This window comes from Parasteatoda tepidariorum, chromosome X1 (genome assembly GCF_043381705.1).
Source record: "Parasteatoda tepidariorum isolate YZ-2023 chromosome X1, CAS_Ptep_4.0, whole genome shotgun sequence".
NCBI lineage: Eukaryota > Metazoa > Arthropoda > Arachnida > Araneae > Theridiidae > Parasteatoda > Parasteatoda tepidariorum.
The window spans coordinates 26340651-26365969 of NC_092214.1; the positions used below are offsets into that span (position 1 = coordinate 26340651).

The 25319-nt window shown below is 29.0% G+C and overlaps 1 protein-coding gene across 1 annotated transcript in view; it reads right to left on the reverse strand.

Annotated features, from left to right (window-relative positions):
- Positions 1 to 4063: 4063 nt before the first annotated feature.
- The window catches only part of LOC107456707 (uncharacterized), a 58907-nt gene continuing 37651 nt past the window's right edge, over positions 4064 to 25319 (reverse strand). Inside the window, exons 4-5 of the mRNA XM_016074644.4 lie at positions 14754 to 14895; positions 4064 to 5687 (exon numbers count right to left, since the gene is read on the reverse strand). Coding sequence (XP_015930130.1) covers positions 5417 to 5687; positions 14754 to 14895 — 413 coding nt within the window. The 3' untranslated portion in view covers positions 4064 to 5416. The remainder of the gene's footprint in view (positions 5688 to 14753; positions 14896 to 25319) is intronic.

Below are 25319 nucleotides of genomic sequence, written 5' to 3' on the forward strand. Positions count from 1 at the left end.
ACCATCGACATGCTGGTGACAAAGTGGTCAGCATTTTGCCCCAGATGATTTTACTTTCCAAAGGCAATCATTTAGCTTTATACGATTGACCATTGATTGTTGGAGGCACTACCGGTGATAGAATCCTGGCTCTACCCAATTATAGCACAATGCCTTAATCACTGTACTATCACGGTGCAAAATAAATTTAATTGAGGGCAACCACTGCTGTGTAAGTTTTTTTCCTATAATTTTCACATAGTTTGATAATGTGAAGATTCAAGAAAAGTTTCCAATTGATATAAGCCGAAGCAACATGTAAATGGGCTTGGAGATAATTTTGTAAACTGTTTGTTATAGCTGTGGATTTTTATTATATGTTGTTGAAAAAAATATGAAAAAAATCATACGTTTATATGAAAAAAGGTGTTTTTATTTAATATAGCTGGATTTCTGAAGAATTTGAATGTTGTTTCTAACCCTTTATTATAAGAGAGTGCAAAATGGAGACTTCCATATCAGACGTAGAAGAATTTTTTTTTTCATTCCATGAATATTACAAAAATGTATTTTTAAGCAGCTTTAGGGTTACCTTCAACCCTAATTGGCAACAGGAAATGAAGAAATATATTTTTCGACTTTAGCTCATAGAATGACGTATGATATTATCCTTATTTAACTCATGTGATGATTTAAATTTGAATATAAATTACTGAAAAAAACTGATAAACTTCGATTACAACGGATGATGATTAAGCGGTTGGCGAGAAGTAGAATGAAGCTGATAAAACATTCATGAATAATTGTGACAAATTAAAAATAGAGCTTTAAAGTGAGCGAATAAAGTGAAAGCATATTAAAGATTTTAGGAATATTATTATAACTTAGCACTGAAGGTACAGAGCATTTTACAGTGATGTCCTAATGTATAAGACTTCAAAAACTTTCCTCGACGGTTCCTTAAAACAGCGTTTTTCACATTTTCAACTTTGATTTTCACCAAAACGTGGACTTATTAAGCTTAAATGAAGACATTATACTAGTCGGAATTGTTCTTTGATGGACGAACATAATATGTAGCTTAATGATGGAAACAAAAATGTTCATTTTTCACACGCTATTACACGAAACACAATTTGTAAAATATTTTTTTTTCTGATTTGCATACGTCTTTCAAGTTTATCGACTGACGTGAACGGTATTGTTAAATAATATAAGGTAAGAATGGTTCTTCACTGTAGCCACGAACAGCAGAGATACGACGCGACGGGAGCTGTAAAGAGGCGTTGGTGGATGAGAATCGATACACGACCACATAGAATTGCTTAAAAACTTCACAACCTGCATGTAAATAGTGCAGATTCCGTTACATATTTTGAACTTCTTGAGTACTTTAAAAAATAAAAGTTAAGTTGTAATTGCTGGTGTTTGAGTCAAATTTCTTTTTGTTCAATGTAATACCATTTTGTTAGATTTCCAAAAAGCCTTCGTGAAACGAAAACTACATCAATGCTATATGGGGCTATTAAAATTTGAAATGAACTGGATCCTGCAGTCAAGCATCACTGGTTGCGGTTAGTGAGCGGGTGGATGAGTTGAGACCGAGGGTGCATATCGGTCCTTGTTAAATTGTTCCCCCGCAAAGTTCTCACTTCCGTGAGGAGATCTTCAGTTGAAACGGTATCAGTAAATACAATATCATTCTCTTTAACATTTTGGTATTTTTCGCAGATGTGTAAACAACTACCCGAACAAAGCAATAAAAAACAGTTGAATTCCTCTAGAAAAACCTCCATACTCTTTGGAATAACTTTTTATTTCTGAGTCCAAAAATAACATTGGCATCGTGGCTGTTAATTCAAAACACAATATGTGCTATATTTCTCAAATCCATCCCCCAAATTTTGTTTCTGCTATTTGGCTAAGCAATTAAAAAAAAATTGCCCATGAGTATCTTGATTATGTAATTTTATCAGACAACAAATCTGAAATTACTGCTCTAATCTCAGCTAACCCTCATAGCATATTCCTGTTACAAAAAAAAAAAAGAAAAAAGAAAAAGTCATCAAGTACCATCTTAAAACCCCCTTTTGATCGCTTGAATCCCGGCCCATTTCAGCATACCCCTCAACGAACCCACATATAAGCTTCAGAACCAGCCACAGTGGTACCTCAAGCTGTTCCTTTAATATCTCCATAAGATTTCTCCTATTCCTCACCCTTAGGCTCATAGAACTGCACACCTACACTCCCCTTTTCTTGTAAAATTAATAAAATCTATCTTAACCAATTTCTAAACCGAAAATACTATACTATAAACTCGTATCCAATTCAATTCCCAATGCAATTTGGAACAAGATCGAACCTGTGAACTCCCCTTGGTGTGATCCTTGTCATTCCCCAGTGTCTGTAAAGCATCTCCTCTTAGAAAATTTGATCAAATACATTGTGCAACTCAATCGGAGTTTTCCTTCCACAGTCTTCTTTACTACGATGAAAACCACAATTTAGAGTTCTTTTTAAGCTAAACTTAACAATTCTAGTTCCCAATCTACAAATTTTAAATTTACGTAAATCTAATGAGATTGTGAAAGCCTCTGGGGGAAAAAAGCGTTTCCGTTAAGGATTCTCTAGGTTGACGAGTCTTACGAGCGCCTTATAATTTTGTACCACTTTAAAATTGTTGGAATCAAAATTTTATTTTTTGAATCTTTGAAAGTTGCCAACTATGCGACGAATTATCCTTACTATTGAATTGCTGAATTCTACGATCACCCTGTAATTTTAATTCTTCATCATCTTAACTCAACCCCATCCTGTAATGACAACTTCATTTCTCTCAAAGACACGGAGAATAAAAACGAGTGATATAGACCTTCTTCATCATCAACTCAACTTAACTTTGGGACGTAAGATTAGATTGAAGCTAAAATATCGAGATATTTTATGTAGCAGTAGATTTTGAATGTAACATCTTTGATACAAATAATTAGAAATAAATCATTGCAATTAATTTATTTAAATTTGCTCTTGATCTTACCCTTATTTAAATTAGTTTTAAATTTTGCGTTTCAGAACTCAAAGCATGCAGCATAGTATGGATAAAATAATAAGAATTAATAATTGCAATTAATAAACTTTAGTTTACATTTTTCTGACCTTCATTAAAATTAATTTAAAATTTTGTGTACTCCAAGTATAATAGTTTAACCTGAAAAAGTCTTGTTTTAACTTTAAAAAGATTATATAAAGTGTTCCGAAATGTCCACTCTTAATATATATTTTTAGAATTTTTTTATGATTGAAATTAAAAAGAGAGGTCAAAAATTAATATTTAGCTAAGTAAAAAATCTTTGACCAGTCATTATTGTAGATAATAAAGTCAAAGAAATGATTAAAATAATGAAAAACAAATTTATCTGATGAAGAAAAGTTCAGGTACTTCCTATAGAAAAGCGATCTAATTCCAGTTTTACTGAATAAAATTACTTTTTGATACTTTAAGTATTTCCCTTGCTTACCAAATTCGGTGATTGTTAAAAGTTTCAGTATTTTTTCTCACCTAAATAATTACCCGCGACCTTTTATTGCTCATAATTGTGATTGTGTGAATGTGTGAATTTTTCACACAATTCACAAAAATTTGATTTTTTTTTCAAAGCTATGCCATCATGGCAGTTTTACAAGTGCTGCTAACTATCCAAATAGAAAGAGGAACTGTGATGTGCAAATACAATGTTAAAATGGGATCTATTTAGCTTAACTATTTACTTGGAAAGTCTTATGGGACATATATGTCCCGTCAGGTTCGAAAGGGTTAGCCATATGAAGTTTTCATGGTATTTCTCTTCAGATAACACAAATGTGAATGAGTTTCACTTAAAAAGTCTTATACGAAGGTGATTTTGTCCCCATACTTAATCCTGAAGTTCCCAATCTATTGCTTTATGTTTAAAATTATACGAGGAAGGAGTTAAGCAGTGGCATTTCCAATTGCAGGGGCTGCTTAGCCCCATTTATGAAATAAGATTTTGTATAATAGCGAGTAAAAAAACAGAATAATTTTTGTGATTAAAAGGCGATACAAATTTAAAACCATTTTATTTAGAATGCATATACAATCATTTTTAAATAACATAATGAGAATAATTTTTTTTCAAAGTTGTATATACATTGGTTGCTTAAAAACTGTTTTATTGTGCTAATCTATTCAAAACTTATTATTATGTTACAATTTTAGGTGTTAATGTACACATAAGTTATATATATATACACACACACACCAAAGGAAGAGACACTACTTTCAGTTTTAGAAATTTGTTCAAATTTCAAAAGAAATACTAAAAGGATTGTTTTGTAATTTAGAGGTGTTAAATAGCTCTTGTACTTTTAAAAAGAGACCTAAAAACGATATACACAAATTTAATTGTATACTATTAAGCAAGATTTATTAAAAATGAGACCGGCATTGTAGGGGATCACATCCCCCTAAAAGTTGTTTTTTTTTGCATGTTTTCTATTTCCATACCATCTAAGTTTAGTTTCCAGACGATTATTGTAAGATATTATCATTTGATATTAAATTTTGTCTTATGATACAAAATAAACTTTGTGAAAAACCCCTGATTGTTTTAAGCTTTTTTTTTGAAAAGTACAAAAACTATACTTTGAAAAATTGCTTGAAACTTTTTGAATTTTTAAGATATTCAAATCAAATTAAGATATTCAAATACGATTTACTACAAAGTTATGAAAAAAAATTTAAAACTTTTTAAGTGTATATGCAGTATAAAAGAACAAGCTTAAATACTCATAGCTTGTGCAGTTTTTAACGAAATTTTTAAAATTTTAAATCGACAATTTTGTAATTAATCTTTAATTGCTCCAAAAATTTTGTTTAATTCCATTGAATATCTAAAAAGATATAATGGAAGAACGAAGGTGAAAAAATTAGTTTTTTATTAAAATGCCCATATTTTCACAAATATTTACTTTGGGTGCACAAAAATTAATGCAGTTATTAAAAATAACAACTAAAGTAATCGATACAAGTTACAAGCTAATGGCTTTAAATTTCATAGCTTTATATTTTTTATTTTTAATTTTAAGTATGAAAAATTGCATGAACTAAACATCTTTAAAGCTATCAGATAATCCTTTAAGTATTTCTTAAGAAATTTAAAAAAATGCCAAAAATTGAAAGTGTCTCCTCCATTATTATAAGTATATATATTACACATACTTACAATATATATACATACATGCGAAAAGAATTCAGAAGTGGCCAATATTGGAACAATATAATTTGATTTGGCATTGACAACTACAGAACCCTACTAATTACAAAGCACTCAAAATACATTAACGGGTAAGTATCAGGAAATGATGTAAGTCTGTCTTGGAAATTTTGTGCCACTTGTATCGATTTCTTATCCATTTACAAATGTAGTATTAAAGTGGGGAAAAAGAGAAAATTCATTACTGCGATCGAAAGAGATAATGTTAGTATCATTGGAGGAAAGATTGTGAAGTTCAAATCGCTTGAGGATGAATTGCAGGTTCCAGTTCCATAAGTGTAATGGGCACAGTGCTCGTGTAACAAAGGGCTTGTAATTCGATCTAAATGCTGTTGTAAAAAGACATTAGCATCAGGTCCACAGTCTCGTTCAACATAGACGTATTTGCAGAGAATAAATTCTCTGAAAGCACTGCAAATTATAACAGAACATAAAACGTTACAATGTTATTTATCAAATGCATTTTATACAGGATTTAACCAGAGCTTGGCTAATGTATACAATTACAGCAATCAATTACTTTATAATCAAAAATACACGTGGTCAGGCTTATTTTAAATTAAAATTACAATTGTAGATAAGATTGGATGTAATGATATCTTTATTTGCAATCGTTGACCATTATTACTTATTATTCTAGTTTTATATTAGTTGTAATTATCTTTACATTTGCAATTGCAATTCATGATTGATTATTATAATATTTAAAATTATAATCACTAACTATAAATACTTGTAATTAATTACATTTTCTCCGAAATTGGAATTAAGTTTTAAATTATAAAATCATCAAATGAAATTTCGAATCACATAGTTCTAGTAAAAAACAATGAATTTAGAATCTGTGTCAACAAAAAGAGGGGTAAATACAAATTTCAACATGCCATGTAATAAGCAACTTATTCAAGTTGACCGGCGTCCTCAGCACTGGTAACAAAATTTCTAAAATAATATTCGAAAACCTACCTTTTTACCTTTTTAATTATTTTTAACAAATATATTTTTGTTAGAAAATCTCTTCGATTGATTTCTGTTCTCAGAATATTAAATTGGAAAGGTAAAGCAGTGAGTTTTCAAACATACTTTTAGAAATTTTACTACAAGTTTTTAGTTTTTTGGGGACGCTGGTCAGCTTAAATTTATTAGAGAAAGGAATTATTTAATAATTAATTTCTTGATTTCACAACATTACATGTTCATCGTTAAAAGACTTGAGAAATCTACACAATTGTCTGGGGCCGAATTCGACTTCGAAAAAAATATGAAAACTTGCAAAGGACTTAGTAAATAAATGGATTTTTTTTGCGAATCAGAGTATTTTTAAAATAACGACATTTCAAGTTGCACAGCTTAGTCGCATTTACACAACCATTATACACTTATTATTACAGCAAAATCTCTTACATATTATAATAATCATTCTCAGATTTGTTAGTAATGTAGGAAAATTTATGCAGCATATACTGGGCGTTTCATAAAATACTGCCCTATATAAGAAATTTTAGAATTCTTATCAAAAGTGAAAACAAAAAAGCATACGCATTTGGAGTCGCAAATTAATATTTAACTGAGGTAAAAAAGGAAAAATATCGCAGCTGAAATCTGACCATTAACAGTCGAGGATGGCAGATGTAATAAGCAGCAAAACTGGTTTAGTTGGAAGTTGAGGGTGTTTCTAATAATCATCTTTCGATTCTTCTCCGTTTCCCCTCACAATCAAGCCTATCTTGTTGCTTATTATTGTTACGTCTTGTTGTTCTGTTTCTTGTTCCATGATTAGTCAGATTTCAAAAGCATTTTTTTTTCATTCTAATAAAAATTGGAAAACCCCATTTTGTATTATTTTTTGCTTTCTCTTTTTGATGAAGATTCTAAAAATACAAATCAAGGGTGGTCATTACGGAACACCCTGCATTTTTGAAATACCGTCTAAAAGGATACGCTGTCCAATATTCGAGAGTAAGTAAATTTAAAAAAACATTTTTATAATCTGGTTTTAACGGACAAGCTGTGTAACATTCGAGAGTAAATAAATTTGGTAAATTATTTATCAAAGCATTTTAAAAGTAATCTGTTTAGCTTAAAATTAAAACTTTTAATAGTTTTAGGTCATGGTAAAATGAATAAACAATGTATAAGAATAGGTGAAAATGAATTTATGGTCATCGCATGTTTTGAGCCTCACACCCAATAATTGGAAAGTTCAAGTCTTTATCTTCACTTTAGAATATTACTTTTTTTCTAACTTTTTTTCTTTTTTAATAAAGAAAAAAAAGATATTTGCGAAATAATATTGGAGCACTTCAACTGAGCTCAAAGTATTGAATTCAACATTTCAAAATTTTGTAATGACCTCAAAGTATTAAACTCAGCACCTCGAAATTCATTGAAGATATATAAATTCAGAATTTCGATCCTGAGAACATATTTGAATTCAGCATATCAAAATCATCAAACATATTTGAATTTAGCACATCAAAGTTTATATAATATATATGAATTCAGCATTCTGAAATTTATGAAACAAGTGTTCCGAAATGTGATGCTTACACTTATTAGAGTGCCTTTTAAAGAGTCAGAATTATAATGCAGATTTATTTAAAAAATAATTCTAGTAGATTAAAATAAATAGCTGTGTGATTGCAGAAATATTTGAAATGGTGACAGGTCAATCATAAGACTTTTCTCCTCTTAATAGTTAAAAGGTGGTTTGAATGATTTTCAGGTTTTTTCTTATTCATTTATGTGAATAATAGGAAATGACGTTTATATTTTTCTAATCACTGAATATGGTTAGAAACAATGGCTGTATTAAACTAGATTTTATTACTTCAAAAGTTGTAATAATTTAAAAGTAAAACAAAATGGAATTATGCTACTTAAACCATTGAATTTTGAAAACTTAGAACATGCTTGTTACCTTTGCAACAAGTGATTCACAAATGACAGTTTATGTAAAAGTTATCAGTAAAAGCTATCACAAATTTTCCTTTGAACTTATATTTTGGATGACCAGAAACGATAACCAAAGCTTCTCAAGCAATTAGGCAAAAAGGTGAGAGAAAATTATGTGAAGTACACATTTTGATGCATGTAAAACCAGTTTACGTGTCTATTGACTGATAACAAAATGAGTTGAAAGTGAATAGATAATGCTTATGAAGAGGCACGAATTCTGATCTAAAAAGTGTATTTAAGATAAATAAAAACTACGATTAATTTATGTTAATTGAAAGACAGAAAGTTCTGAAAAAAATCTCATTAACAAACTCTAAATTAGATAGCATCTTAACACCAGAAGTTAAAGCGTGATAGAAATATCGATTAACCTTTCGAGATATAATAAAATGGTAAAAATTTTATTACTTAGAAATATATAGCTTACAAGAAAGTAAACTCATAAACGAAATAATTTTTAATAAAGTTTTTTGATTATCTCCAAATGTAATTGTAATATCAATTATTTAAAATTTTTCATAAAAAATGATAAATTTTATTTTTTAACACTTTTTCATACTTTAGTATATTTTTATTATTAATTTCTTCACATTTTAGCCATGAAATAAGATCCACCGGACTTAAACAGTAACAAAGTTATGTGCCTTAAAACTGTCTGAAAGGTAACTTTGAATCTTATTTCTCATTTCTCTTATTATTTTTCATTGTAATTAAAAAATTCGACTAATGAGGTAAAACAAATTACATTTTTACATTGACAATTGATTAGTGAAGACATGCAAGCAGAAAAAGTCATAAGTGTTATTTCTAAAGTAATAACATTATATAAAATGTTGTCCAATGTGTTGGACGCTTGGTTTCAGGAAGCTAACTCAGAACTGAGGAAAAAATTATAACTCAAAATCAATTTCTATTTAAACTTTAGAAATCATATCTACAAGATACTTACGTTGCATATTCGTAAATGAGCATACAATTATACACCGAAGAGCCATTACATTATGACCACCCTGCTAATAACATGTAGGACCACCTTTAGCTCTCAAAACTGCTAGCACCCGCCGTGGCATTGATTCCACAAGGTGCTGATAGGTAGTCTGAGGTATCTGGAACCAAGCGTTCTCCAACTGGTCCTGCAACACATTGCGAGGGGGCAGCGTGGCAGCAAGAATTTGGCTTTCCAAGTAGGACCACAAATGCTCTATTGGATTAAGGTCAGGTGAATTTGGGGGCCAAGACATGACTTGAAAGTCACTGGAATGTTCCTCGATCCAATCCATGACGATTCGACTCTTATGACATGGTGCATTATCTTGTTGGTAAGCACCATTCCCCGCAGGAAAAACTGTTGCCATGAATGGGTGAACCTGGTCTGCAACTATGTTCAAGTGGCTTACATTCGTCAGGGATTGCTCCATGAGGATTATGGGTCCTAATGTGCCCCATGTAAGCATTGTTCCTGGGCGAGAAACCATGAAAACCTGGGCGAGCCCAATGTTATAGATGGAGGTTGGTCATAATGTAATGGCTCTTCGGCTTATTTGTTAAAACTTTGTTGGGTATTAGGCATCGTATCTTTGAGGCATTTCATAATCATTGATCTCAGTATACAGTTAAGAGAGAAAAAACAAAAAAAAAATTACTGCATTCTAGTGAATAATTCTGCTAGAGGTAATTCACAATGAAGGTTGGACTAAAAGCATCCAAACTAGTTTGCTTTTTGGATGAAGCGCAATGCAATGTAAAGTGATAGATAATTATTAGTAACAACTTTCAGTTTAATTATTCAAACAAACTGGCTTTGATGCTTTCATTCTGACTTTCACTATGACTGACCTCTGCAATAATTTGACAATGTATATTTAATTCCGAACATGTCTAATTTTAATTTTAATTTTAGAATATTCTAAAAATATGTATGATATTTTTATATAAGGTATTCCGTAAATGCTATCTTTAATATCTATTTGTTTCTTATCAAAAATAAAAACATACAAATGCAAATGGGGTGTCACAAATCAATAAAAAACAGCAAAAAATCAACGTAATTCTTAGCTTAGGTGAAAGTAATTCTTAGTTTAGAACCCAACGGATAGATGTCAGCATCACTCAATGGCAGATCACTGTATCCATGGTACTGTTTAGTGGCAGACCACAGGACTTTGAATTCCACAGATTTTGCGAGCATGCACGTCGCATGTACGCAGTGGGTCTTAGTGGAATCAAGAATTGAATCCTGGCCCCTTCGGACCGGAACTCGATTGCCTAACCACTGGGCTACCATGGTTCAAATCTTTTCTTTATCATTATTATCAGGCCGGAATAGCCTGGTCGGTAGGGCGGAGGGCCCATGTCCGAGAGTTCATGGGTTTGAACCCCGCCGGCCGAAGACTCCCCGTGTAGTAAAGTGACTGATGCACGTTAAATCTGTCGAGTCGCAAAAGTCCTCGCCATAACAAATCAATCCTCTGGGGGTACTGGATTGGAGATCGATCGTTCTCTGATTCAGGTCAAAATTACGATCTGTAGATGAATGAATGGGTCCGCCCTATAAACAGGTGTGACGTATGGTGTGGTAGAAGTCGAATTCTTGGCCATAGATGGCGCCACTGGGAAACAAGAGCTATCGCACCCCCTCTGCATAAACAGGCATACGTCAACATCATTATTATCATTTAAAAGAGCTTGAAAATGACTTTCTTTATTTTTCGTTTGAAACGGCCATATCTTTAATCTTCGTTTTATTTCATTTGTTGAACATAACAATAGATATTATATAAAAAAATATAGATATCACTCCACTAAAAACTATGAATTTTAGTCATTCAAGTCAAACATTCTCCATAATCATTCAACTTCAAGAATTTAATTAAAAAATAATATCAATAATAATGAACTTGACGTTTGTTTGACGTAAAAAATAGCACTTTTTTGTCATGATTTATTTCACGAATAAACCTGAAAAAAAACCTACAAAAAACACAATTTTCGTTTTCAGAAAAGGAATCGCTACCCGGAAAGTGAAATTTCTGAGAATTTCATTCTCAAAAAGAATCATTAATATTGATGACTAGGCGAAAAACATTTTTCTAAAGTGTGAGAAAAATTGTTGGAAGGCATTCGTACAATGTAAATATTCATAAAGAATTACAGAAAGACATTAATCCCTAAACTTTTGAGGGAACATTGTTTTCCGTCACTCAAAACGGTCGATAAAACCTTGAACTTCGGCCAACTGTTAACATACTTCTTCCCCTACTGAGTTTAATAATCTGAAACGTGAGTTTGAGTGTCACTTCGAAATACTCACATTCCACAGAAAAGATTCTTTCGAAGGTCCATTCTCTTCTTGGAAAATACTCTGTCTCAATTTTTTTCGTTTCGAAAAAAGCCCCCAGGAAATGAATGCCATTTTTCCACTGATAGATTCCTTATTCAAAAGGGATACTATATCATAGGAAGATTGCTCGATTGAGCAAAATCTCCTGCTTAGATTGAAGTTTTGGCAAGCGGATCTAAAGATGTCCTGAAAGTTATTTGCTCTTACATTTTATTCTCGTTCCAGAAATAAAAAAGGTCTTTTTTTTTACTGATGCTTTTGAATTTATTAAAAATTATTGCATAAAATATTCTAGAACTCCCCAAAGCTTTTACTGAAATGAATGGTTTTCAAGAGAGAAAAGGAAATAAACCTATTATTACATAAATTGAAGAACCTGCAACATTTAGCAGCATTGTCAAAGAGTCAAACAGGAAGTACATAAATTGGCATTTTTAACCCAGTAATGCAGAAATCGTAATTTGTTAATAATATTTTTATTAGTAGTAAATGATGCAAAATAAATGGGAAAATTACTAAAAATTATACTAGCATTTCTTTCTTTCTGAAAAATTGATAAATACAAAAAAATTGAGCAAAATCTCCTGCAAAGATTGAAGTTTTGGCAAGCGGATCTATAGATGTCCCGAAACTTATTAGCTCTTACATTTAATTTCCAGTCCAGAAATACAAAAGCGTATATTTTTTTACTAATGCTTTGAAATTTATAAGAAATCATTGATTAAAATATTCTGAATCGCCTTAAAACTTTTACTAAAATGGATAGTTTCCAAGAAAGAAAAGGAATTGAATGTATTATTACTTTAGGTTTAGTATATTGAAGAATTTGCTACATTTAGCAGCATTGCAGATTGCCAACAGGAAGTACGTAAAGTGGCATTTTTAACTATGGTAATGGAGAATTCACAATTTTTTTAATAATATATTGTATATTAGTGATTAATGATCTAAATTAATTGGAGAATTAATTTAGATCATTAAATTAGAAAACATATACCCTGATTTTTTTTTTGAAAAAATAATAAATAATGAAAATTTAAGCGAAATCTCCTGCTGAGATTGAAGTTTCGGCAAAAGAATCTAAAGACATCCCGAAACTTATTTGATCTAGCAGTTTATTCCCGATCCAGAAATAGAAAAATAAAACGTGTATTTTTTTTACCAATGCTTTGGAATTTATAAAACATTGAGTAAAATATTATAAATGTCCAACAATTTTTTACTTAAATTTATGGTTTCCAAGAAAGAAAAGGAATTAAATGTATTATTACATTAGGTTTAGTATATTGAAGAATTTACAACATTGTACAAAAGCAAAATTGCATATTACCAACAATAAATATGTAATCACGCTTTTTAACCCATTAATGCAAAATAAAAATTTATAATAATATTTTTTATATTATTTAATGTCCTAAAATTAATTATAAAACAACTAAAGAAATCTACCAGCATATTTTTTAAAAAATTCAAAAATGCAATACTGAATTCTAGAACAAAAATTAGCCCAAGAAAATGTTTTTAATGATTTTTTTTGTTGTTTTTAAATCTTTTTTGAATAGATACAATTTACAAGTGGATTTTAACCGAAGGGAAAATATTTTTATAGTTTAAATTTAATACGTAGAACATTTAATACTGATGAACAAAAGAAAAAAAACCCAAAACCATAAAAATAGATAAAACATGCAGTACTTCACAATTTCCTGAAATTTCCATTTGATAACTACAGTACTAAGCAAAAAATTGACTTTCAAAAAATGCTTTATTTGAGCAAAGAAACTTGAAATCAGAAGCTGAAATGCATTTCAAGATGACTATCTATTATGGAACCTGATCTTATTTAAGCCCCTTCGTTACTTTAGACTTTTTTTTGAAAAGAAAAATAGTAGCCCTGTTCTTTCCAGTCACATCCATATCGACGTCTATTAAAGTTTCAAGTTTTTTCCTTGCCTGGTCATAATTTTCTCTCTCAAATTAAATTTTTAAAATAAAAAATATTTTTAAGCAAAAAATTTTGATTTGTATTGAGTAATTATATTCAGTAACCGAAACCTTAAAACAACTTTTATTTGCGAAGACAAAAATCACTGAAAATACAAAACTTTGAAAAAGTCTCAATTTGTTTTTGCTCCATACTGTACACAATACAAAAAAATATCTTCTTGTCCATTCGGAAGTCGAGGAATTTTTTTTATAATTAGCTATTCTTGCATTATTTGAATATGTGATTTGTCATAAAATTGATAAAATTTTTTAATTCATCACACTTGTGTTTCCAAGAAGAAAAAATATCGCTGCTAAGAAAGTAAAAAGCCACAATCACCGAGAAAGAGTTAATAAGATGCTAAGATTAAAAATTTTTGCTTTTAATTATACGATATAAAATAGCGGATCAAAGTGGTACCCTTAATCACATTGGCTTCGCTTCCCTAACTATTCACTAATAAAAAATTTATATGAATCTTGATATCGATAATTTGTACCATAATATCTGTTCTTTGAACCACAATATCGAGCAAGTTTTCTTTGAATTTTAAAAAAGGGTTAAAATAAATTATATATTCAATTAACTTGACAATAGTATTGATTAAACAAGATTTGAGAAGTAATTATTATTGCGGTAAAGTTATTCTCCTTCGTAACTTATGAATTTGCAAGTTATAGTGGTTCAACAGGTACAAATTTTTTTTCAATAGAGTAAGATTTCAAAAATTTTACCTATACAGCATTAAGGTTCAAAATGCAACAATAAGTTTATAAGACGGATTATTTAAATAATCGTTACTTTTAGTAACTTTGTAATCAACACTCCATTTAATATTTGTAAGTTCTTTTGATAAGGAAACACGTCTCAATTCCTGATATTGAACACGCCTTCTTAATATCTAGCGTAAGATATAACTATAAAATGACGTGTCTTAAAAATATTAAAAGTTATTAACTACTTTTGAGTTATTCCCTGACATGTAAGAACACATTGTATTTTGGGTTAAAAAATTAATAGTTACTTATAAAGCTCTTACATTTCAAAATCATTACATAAAAAAGATATAAAAAATTCTTTCCATAAAAATACAAATGGACAAAATAATAATAGGTATTTCTTCTTTAAGAAAAACAGATCCATCAAGTGGCATTCATAGAATTTGAAGAAAAATAATGAAAAAGTGTTTTACCAGCAAGAACCTTTTAATCCTTCATCTACATTTTGTTTTTCATTCACATTTTCAGACATCTTGATCAAATGTCGATATTTTGGAGCGCATTTTTCCTCGTCTAGAGTAATATTAATAAAACACGAGGCATGAGCCAGGTAAGCTAGAATAAAAAGATATATTAGTATGATTTAAACGAAATATATAATTCTAAAACAGCTAGCTGAGTAGCACAAAAAAAAATTGCTCAAGTTATACTGAGGTAAAAAAATTAAGCAATGATTGTTTGGAAACATAAAAAGAGCATAAAGCACTGCTATGGAATTTACAAAATAAGATAAAAATATTTGCTAAAATCTATGAAAGGTCATTATATTATAAGACGAATAAAAGGTGCAAGGTAAGGCATCAAACTACAAATTTCAAAGTACAAATATGAGTGTAAAATACTCCAAAAACTATACATTAAATGACGAATGCAAAGAGATATGCAAAGAGCACAGGACCGCTCTAGAATTTTAAATATATAATAAAAAATATTTGCTTAAATCATTTGAAGGTCAAAATATTAAAAGAGGAATGAAAGGTTCTGAGAAAGGCACTACACGAAAAAGTTAAAATACAATTAATAATATCAGTACAAAGTATTCCAAAGCCTATACACTAAGTGATGAATGCCAAGACATGTGGATCACTTAAAACTTTTCAAAATCTAATAAAAATATTCACTCAAATTATTCTAAAGTCTAAATAGTAATAGACAAATAAAAGGTGATGTGTAAGAAACTGCTCAAGAAATTAAAAAATATAATAAATTATATCAGTTCAAAATATTCCAAGACCAAAATATGAAATCATAAATGGAAAGAGATGCAGAACAACGTTAGAAGTTTAAAAATACAATAAAAAATAATTACCACAAAAAGTTTCAATGTCTAAATATTAAATGACGAGGTACACAACTAACCACTGACCATGCTAGAAACTTCTTTTTTAAAAAAAGCTAAAATTATGTCGTGACTTAAAATTAGTGATAAAGTCTTTTGATTGCAGATACTTAGACAACACCCACGATATGAAGTATCTTATAATAAATTGCCCTATATTCCAAAAACTTAGTGGCAACTTATTTATTCATACAGAAAATGAAAAGGACTAGCTAAATGCATCCAATAAACAAAGGGTTTCATGAACGATTATTAAAAAACATTCAATCCTGGAGATCAACTTTTTCCACTACTTCTGGATACAACTTCAGAACTTTTCAGCTTGAGGTTTACTTTTATTTTAGATTTTAGATTTTCATAATTTTGACTAATTTTAAATTTCAATCCAAATGGAACCATTTACTATATAGCTCTTAGTATTTTATTAAAGTATTTTGAGCTTATGTTGTTTAAAAATCCATTCTATATCTTTTTAATGATAGTGATTTAATTTTGATTAATTAGTTTTTTTAAGTCAAAGAGACTTTATTCTGGCTAGTTTCTATATGTAAACTTTTAAACTTAATAACGTATTTGTTTTACACTAGTTTTAGACACTTTAGAATTTACATCCTTATTTTAACAAATTTTTTGTTACTTTAACTTATCAGCTGATGAGGGCTTAAATATGCTGGTAGTAAGCATTTCAAAGTCGTGTTTGCTTTATTTCTTTATTATATATTAAAATTTTTATTTATGAAAAAATGTAAAATAGGTAATGAAATGAAAAAATAAAATAAAAATTCAATAAAAAATAGGTTAAATAAGAAAAATTTGTATAATCTACTACTATTATCGCTATACCCATTTTTGGATTCCAGCTACTGTCACGTTAATTGATCTTGATTTTCATGATAAATTTTTTGATACGCTGCTCTCATTGCTGTCTATTTAAACATTTCTTTCCTTTTGATGTCTTCAATGTAAATTTTATGTATAATTTTGTTTGTTCTTGGCCAGTTGCCAGATTGTTTGTCATGATTTTAGAATTCTATAAACTTTTCTGAGTGCCTAGAATTGGGCGGGGCAGAATTACTTATTCCTAAAAATAAAGTGATGAATGAAAGGTCGAAAGGATGCAAGAAAACTTGACTCAAAAAATCTTACCCATTTAACAGTGTCTTCAAAATTGAACAAAGAAAAAGCGATTAAAATATTTTTGTGCAAAATAGGATAGTGTACAGTTTTGTTTGTAATTAACACCTTCATTGCATATTTTTTTTGAATAATTACAATAAAAGGAATTAAAAATATTAGAGCATTAGGGGTGACAAATTAATATTTAAGCGAATCAAAAGCAAAAATGCTTTTAAAATCTATTGATAATCAATAGTGAATAAGCTGGTTGAGAAACCCCAACCCGCATCCGTTTGCTACTTTTATGAGTCATTGAAGTGTTTTTAAAAATCACTTTTCAATTCCTCATTGTTTCCCTAGTCAATCAAGCAAGTTCTGATATTTTCTGCCAGCTTTCCTCAATAATGATTCGTTAGATTTCGACGGTGATTTAATTTTCTCGCTTCAAATGCGAACCGAAATGTGTTTATTATCGTGGTTAATTTTTTTACAAAATTGCTAAAACCATTATGGGATATGGTTTATATAGATATAGGAATAAATATAGGGATTCATAAAACATTATTGTGCCACAGGTGTTGCTGGTTCAGCTGTACATCCATTAAAAACACAGGTTTCATCGAAATGAAGCTGTTCTGTATCGCTTCGGAAAATTCATATTTTACAGTAACCTATATAAAACATCAATATGTCAAAAACAACTTAATAGGTTTTTTTATGTGTGTAAGTAGTTTTTTGGTAAGGCGAAGCATGCTCGATTATTTTTTTTGTCTAAAAGTTATTAACTTTATATAAATATATAGTTACCAAATACTAAATGAATAAGAATCTTATAGCTTCAATGTGTTCGACAAATAATGTTTAGTGACATTATAGCTAGAGAATTTGTCGTAACAAATTACTTTTATTCTGTGAATCTTACTTAAGTAAGTTTTTGTGGAGAATGTGTTTAGAAGTTTTGCGAATCATCAATTGTGATTTTCGTACCTCCAGTGACTCTCGTATTTCTTTCATCTATTTTAGTTTCTAGAACTCTCTTATTTCCTTCGTAATCCGAGATAAATAAATTGCGGCATCGTGATGTGCACTTTTTTTCATATCTTTTGACCTTTTTGCAAAAAAGCTTTGTGGCTGATATATTCCTTTAAGAAAGGAAAATCAATTCTGTTTCCTTTGTTAATTTCTGAAATTCTAATACTTTTAGACCTTCAATAAGCTTCAAAGGTTTTTAACAAAGAGAAAAACCTTTGTTATTATTTAATATAATCTTAAAGCAAAGATATTTTTTAAAGCAAATATATATATATATATATATATATATATAAGTTCANATTTACCAAAATCTTACTTACATTGTTTCTATTGGGATAAAAATATAAAGATTGGCTTACATATAAAAATATTTATCATTACGTCACAAATTAAAAAGTATATAAATTTTGATAGTTTATAATGCAGTAACTTAAAAACTTGATATTGTTTCTATTAATCTATTGTTGAAATATTAAATATCTGTTCCAATTCTTGTAGCAAAAGATAACTTTCGGCTTCAAATGTAAGTTAAAATGACGTTTAATGAAAAAATACTTGTTTATCAGTTCAAGTATTTGACGTCGCCGATACGAACTTTTCACTAAAGAAACGTATTCTTTAATATAATAATTGGGCTGTGAGTTACAATATTTCATTACCCTCATATTCTTTTATATAAAAATGTAGTGACACTTTTATTTTACTAGAAAGTAAATTATATGTCCATCTACTAACTCTTTGACACGGTTTATACACGAGATGAAGAAAAGTGGCAGAAACAATTAATTATTTATCACGTCAAATATTTTACGATATTTAATTTTGTTCATGCTTTATTCTTCTTCGATGAACTTTTATTTTAATTAGTAATTTTAAGTAATTTTATCGCAATTTTTAGAACTTTTAATATAAGATTCATTTCAACATTGTCAGAAAAATCTTTCACTTAATTATCCGATCACCTAAATAATTCTTCCATATTTTTTGTATAAAACGTTAAAATTTAAAATTTATTTATGACTTTACTTTTATTTAATCACTAATAAATCATTTTATCGTAATCTTTAGAACTTTTAATATGAGATTTAATTTAACAGTGACAGAAAAATCTTTCACTTAATTATCCGATCACCTAAATAATTCTTACATATTTATTGTATTAAACGCGAAAATGTAAAATTTATTTATGACTTCACTTTTATTTAATCACTAATAAGTCATTTTATCGTAATCTTTAGAACTTTTAATGTGAGATTTATTTCAACAGTGTCAGAAAAAATCTTTCACTTAATTATCCGATCACCTAAATAATTCTTACATATTTAATGTATTAAAACTGAAAATGCAAAATTTATTTACGACTTTTATTTTATTTTATCACTTATAAATCATTTTATCGTAATCTTTATAACTTTTAATATGAGATTTGTTTCAACAGTGTCAGAAAAATCTTTCACTCAATTATCCGATCACCTTAATAATTCTTACATATTTATTGTATTAAACGTTAAAATTTATTTATAAGTCTGAGTAATTAATGTATACTAACAAATTTATTAAATTTATAATTAAAATAATTGTTTTATTTTCTTAAAGTTTCATTATATTTTACCAAAAATATCAATTTTATTTGAGTAATTCTCATATATATTTACTTTACTAAAGGTTAAATAGTATTTGTCTATATCTTTATTAAGATACACAAAATAAAAATATAATTGAAATACTCTGATAAAAAATAAAAAGAAATAAAAGCATAATAATCTGAAGAAAAATTTGTGTATTAGTGTGTGTTGAACAATATTTAAAAAATAAAATATTACAAAAAAAACATGAACTTGTCATTAGATCGAAAAGAATTTTTTCTTCTCCATACCTGTAAAACAAGCTAATAAAACTTGCCTAAATTTGATATTTAAAAAAATATTTCATGCGTTTAGTTTTAAATTTAAGTCTCTGTTTTATAGCTTCAAACAACACATTTAAGGACAAGCGCCTTGTATTTTATTTAACTACAATATAGTATAGTATTTTTCTTGATTGTAGTATGTAGTAATAAATAAATTATGCTGCATTTTAATTTGCTATTAACATAATTTAAAAGCATTATTTTTCTGCTGTGCACTGATTCCTTCCATAAAAATGCTTAGCACAACCAGATAAAGATTATATATTAATGCATATATGAATAAATATCTATATATATATATATATATATATATACATAGCTCAATATGTAGAGAGAATATGAAAAAAAATTACAGAACAATGAAAAAAGGAGGGAAAAATAAAAATAATAGATATCCGGAAAATATATATATAATATATATATCATAGTTTTGAGATATGTTTAGTATATTTACTGATTTTTGAATCCCTTATTTATGACTCTCCCTCATTGTTTAAAACAATGAGCATTTTATTCCACAAAATGATTCAAGAAAAAATTAACTTGCTCAAAATTAATATTAATAAATATTTTGAAAGAAAAATTCAATCAGAAAATTAAAAGATAAGGAAAATTTAGAATGCCTTGCTATATAATCGGACAGATAGCAATAAATACCGAAGAATTAATAACTTGTATAGTATTGCTAAAAGACTCAACACGGAAAGAGTTTGGCTTCATTATGTAACAGCATGGCCTCAATACGCAAACAGAACACGAAATGTAATTAATTTGAACAAAAATTTTAGGAAAAAAGTATCTTAGGTAGCTAAAGTAAAAATTAAATCTGTTTTAAATGTTGCTAGAGTTTAAACTTAATTATGAAATAAATTTTGAAAGTTGCAGGCCGAAAAACGTAAATGGCCCCTAAAAATAATAAAATGTCCTGCAATGAAGAATGAATCTATGATCAAAACACCAGATTCGGTAAAAATTACAGGTTTTTCAGCCACTGATGACTTATTTTTAATTTAAAAGATGGATAGAAACAACACCATGGAAACTAAGTAATTTTAAAAGTTTATTTCTCCATACTCGTATTCTTACGAAGAAAAATTACTTTCTTAGCTACATAATGTACTTGCTATTTAGTTTAAACTAAATTGCTTAAAGTAAAATAAAAAACAAGCTAAATGACTTCTCAAAAATATTTAATAATTAGATATAACAAACTCAGCTATAAAAACATAAATAAACTGTATAAAAATAAGAATGAACTATTTAAGCACTTTCACTGATATTAAAATAATCAGTTTTTGTATAAGGCGATTAATTTTTCTTCTGTTTGTAGCTACACTATTGAGTTTGATAAATAACCCAACAAAATATCTGACGTTTTGAAATTGTTTTGATAAGAAATCGATTTATAAGTAATTACAACTCAGGTAAAAACAATGAATGAAACAGGAAATAATGAGCTTTTTCAAACCTAAGTTCTCATCTCTTGATGTGAATTAACAAAGGCCTTTTTTAAATTTTTTCTTTAAAATTAATTATCAGAATCGTAAAACTTAGGGATGTTTAAATAAACACGTGACTAGATATATAATATAACGTAAAATATAATTTGTAATGTAAAATAAAATAAAATAGGAAATTTAAAAAAAAACACTATAAACTGCAGTATGAAATATAGTAAAAAATGCAATAAAATTACTAATAAAATTAACAAAAATAAAATATAAGAAATTATTATAAAAAGGAAATAAAAAATACATATTATTAGTATAAATTATGTAATCATATGCTATAAAATTACGTCATATGCTATAAATACTATTAAAATTAAAATAAAAAAATTGTGTTTCGTAATTGTTTTGAAAAACAGTAATTATCTTTTTTCAAATTTTTGTATAAAAGTTTATTTTGATTACGAAAAAAACTAAAATCTAAAGCAATTAACGAAAATTTCGTTACTGGAATCTCTTTCATGTCGAATCATAAATGCTCTTATTATCACGTATATTTGCAAATTTTGACTGCAAATTTTGACTGAGATACTTTTGTCTTTTTTCCCAAAATAAAAAGTTCATGCGCTTAAACCTGTTTCATGGATCGGCTGTCAAATCCTCGACCAAATGAATTGGTTGAAATCTATGTATAGATGGAATAGCCCTCCTGTCGAATCATAAACGTTTATATTTTCATTATATTCATGGATGGACTGGCCCACCGGGACAACGGGACGTATCCCGGTGTGCCCTGTAAACTGGTGGCCTCCTGCTCGATTACTTTCAGTTCAAATCATATCGAGTTCGAGTACCGACAGAAAGACAGTGGGTTGCAGTATTGACTAAAAGAGTACGGGCTTGAAAATTTTTCAAATGATAGCGGGTTCGATTATCAATAAAAGGATCTTGGGTTCGATTATTAAAAAAAACGAGTGGATTCGATAAGTGCTCAAATGATAGCTTTTTCAAGCACCGATGATTCGATTATAGATCAAATGATACTAGATTTGAGGACCGATGAAAAGAGAGTGGGGTTCGAGTACCGATAAGAAGGTAGTAAGTCCTGGTATTAAAAAAACAAAGTGTATCAGAAAAAGAGTTCAAATGATAGTGGGTTCGAGTAAACTTAAAAAGGCAGCAGGTTCGAGTAATCATACAGAAAGCCTTGTAAATTTGAAAAGCAGAGAACTTCTAGATCAAGCATTCATATAAATTCCTTTTTGATGGAGATCACCGAAGTCAAGCATCACTGGCTGCGGTCAGTGTGCGGGTGGGTGACCCACTTGGATCAGTCTGCATAGGGACCGAAGGTGTGCGGTATTGGTCCTCGTTAAACTGTGCTACCGTAAAGTGCTCGACTTCGCGCGCAGGTCGTTGGGCTACCGAAGCGGATGTGCCATCCCCTCTGCAGAGGATCAAAATTGTGATGGCATTTCTTCGGATCATCCTCAGGGATGTTTCCCAGACCGTCGCCAATAGCCCGTTGTGCAGCTCTAGTGCGACGTAAATCAACAATAACATAACCTTTTTGATGGAATAAACCTGTTTTTGCGTTATATAGGGAGAAATGCCTCCCAAACCTCCGACGGTTAGCCCGATGGAAAGAGAATCTAAACCAAGATCCGTCTACCGCTGAGGATATCATGTCAGCACTGTGGTCGGTGCGAGCCGGTGGCAGCAGCTGAAATTCGAACCTGGGTCACCTAATTGAAGGGCAAGATCTCCATCAACAGAGCCACCACGGGTCAAACAGATTAAATTACAGTAGGTTCAAGTACCAATCAGGGATGCATTGACCCACTGGACATATCTTTGTGTGCCCTTTAAACTGGTGGCCTCTAGCTTGTTTATTTTATGTTGAAAAAAAAAGCAATTGATATTATATTTGCTTTAAATAATAGTTTTTCAGAAAAAAATTACAAATGAATGATTTGTAATAATTTTTTTCTATGTTTGCAGCTAAAGGTAAATGGAAATACAAATTGCCTTGTAAATAATACAAAATATTTCATTTACAATACAAGCATTATTTTTTTTAGTTAAGATGTAAAAAGAAATCGGAAGAAGTAATCCATATATCTTATTATGAGTTTTAGCAGCTAACGCTACTAGTGCTTTATACAGTAAATCATTCATACTTTTATTATTTAAGGAACTATTTATATGCTAGGCATTGGTTTAGTAAACTTAAGCAAAATAGTTTTTTTTAAAATTTATTCAAAGAATAATAAATTTATACAATTATTTTTTAAATTTAATTCGTCCCTCAGTGGACTGATCGTTAAGACCCGGTTCCCATCAGATCACCGAAGTCAAGTATCACTGGCTGCGGTCAGTGTGCGGGTGGGTGACCTCTTGGATCAGTCTGCGTAGGGACAGAGGGTGTGCGATATTGGTCCTCGTTAAACTGTTCTACTGTAAAGTGCTCGACTTCGCGTGCAGGTCGTCGGGCTACCGAAGCGGGGGTGCCATCCCCTCTGCATAGGATCAAAATTGTGATGCCATGTCTTCGGATCATCCTCAAGGATGTTTCCCAGACCGTCGCCAATAGCCCATTGTGCAGCTCTAGTGCGACGTAAATGAACTACAACAACAACAACTTAAATTTAATTCTTGCATTACATACTGATTTATATGTGGTCTCAATAACCTAAAAAGTGCAGTGCAAATTATTAACTCTTTATTTCTTTTTAAGACACTTTTTAAGAACAACTAATCTAAAATTATAAACATTACCTTACAAAGGTAAAGTGAAATCACTATAAGTAAAAATAAACAAATTTTTATGTTTTTTTAAAACATTTTGTTTTGAAAAAGTTAAGATATCGAAACGAATGATGTATAGATACTAGTAATTATTTAATTTATGTATTTGAAAATATTTCTCTATATCATTATAATGATTCAATAGATTAAACTTATATGTTATATAAAAAAAAACATGAAATAACCTACGAAACGTTTTGTTTACCCATAATTGTTTGAACTAAATCTTTAAATAAATTTTTAAAAATGAAAAAAATAATTATAAAGTTTCAAATGAATAGAAAATTTAGATACTTAATAAATAATTAGAGTAAAAAAAGCTTTATTTACCAATAGTTCAAAAACAACCTTAAATAAATTTAAATAATCGAGAATATTTTCATTAAGTTCAAATTAATTATTTATATAATTTTTAAAATATTTCATGGTACATAATAAAACTAAAATGTCCTTCGTATGAGAATTTTAAGATCTTACGGATTAAAATTAAAATGTTAACGTGTTGACACGAAAAAAATATAGATTTTTTTTGTTAATATTGTTTAAATTATAATTAATTTAAACTGAGCGTGTAAAAAATGGAAATTAATCATATATTTTTATTGTTAGTTTCCTGCAGAATACTTTTTTTTCAAAATTATATTTCTTCCAATTGTTTTACTGCTAATAAAAATTCCTTATTTGGTATAAGATAAAATAATAAAAATAAAAACTTTTATATGACTTTTCTAATATCTGCTTTTAAATAGGCTCATTTCTAAGGAATTTAAGCATACCATAAAATAAAAAAAATAACTTCACATCAACGAGACACTGTGTCGTTAAATTAAGCCGTCAATTTTATTTTCCCCGCACATCTATTTTTTTTCCTAACACTATTTTTATAACTATTGTACAAGTCGTTAACAACACGCAAGAATTAATGGGCTTTTCGAGAAAAATGCGTCTTTATTTTGTATCTTAGGGAATTCCAAATAACCAGTTTCTTTCACTTGAAATAAAATTAAAAACAACGAAATTGAAACATTTAGCTTCATTTTTTTTGAAAAAAATAGCGCAATTTCTTTTTTAAATATCAGAGAGATGAGATTCTTCATTATGTTGTTAAAGTTAATATAATTGATGACTTAATTAACACATTCTTTTCTTTGCTGTTTTATAATATTTACAGAAAATTTGTGAGCAAAAAATATAATATTGCTTTTTAAATTTTAAAATCCTAGTAGGTATTTTTGTATAACTTTCAGTCATTGCAAATTAATAGAAAGACGTATTTATACGTTATTAAACAAATGTGAGAAAGGAAAGGAAAAAAGTTAAACATGTG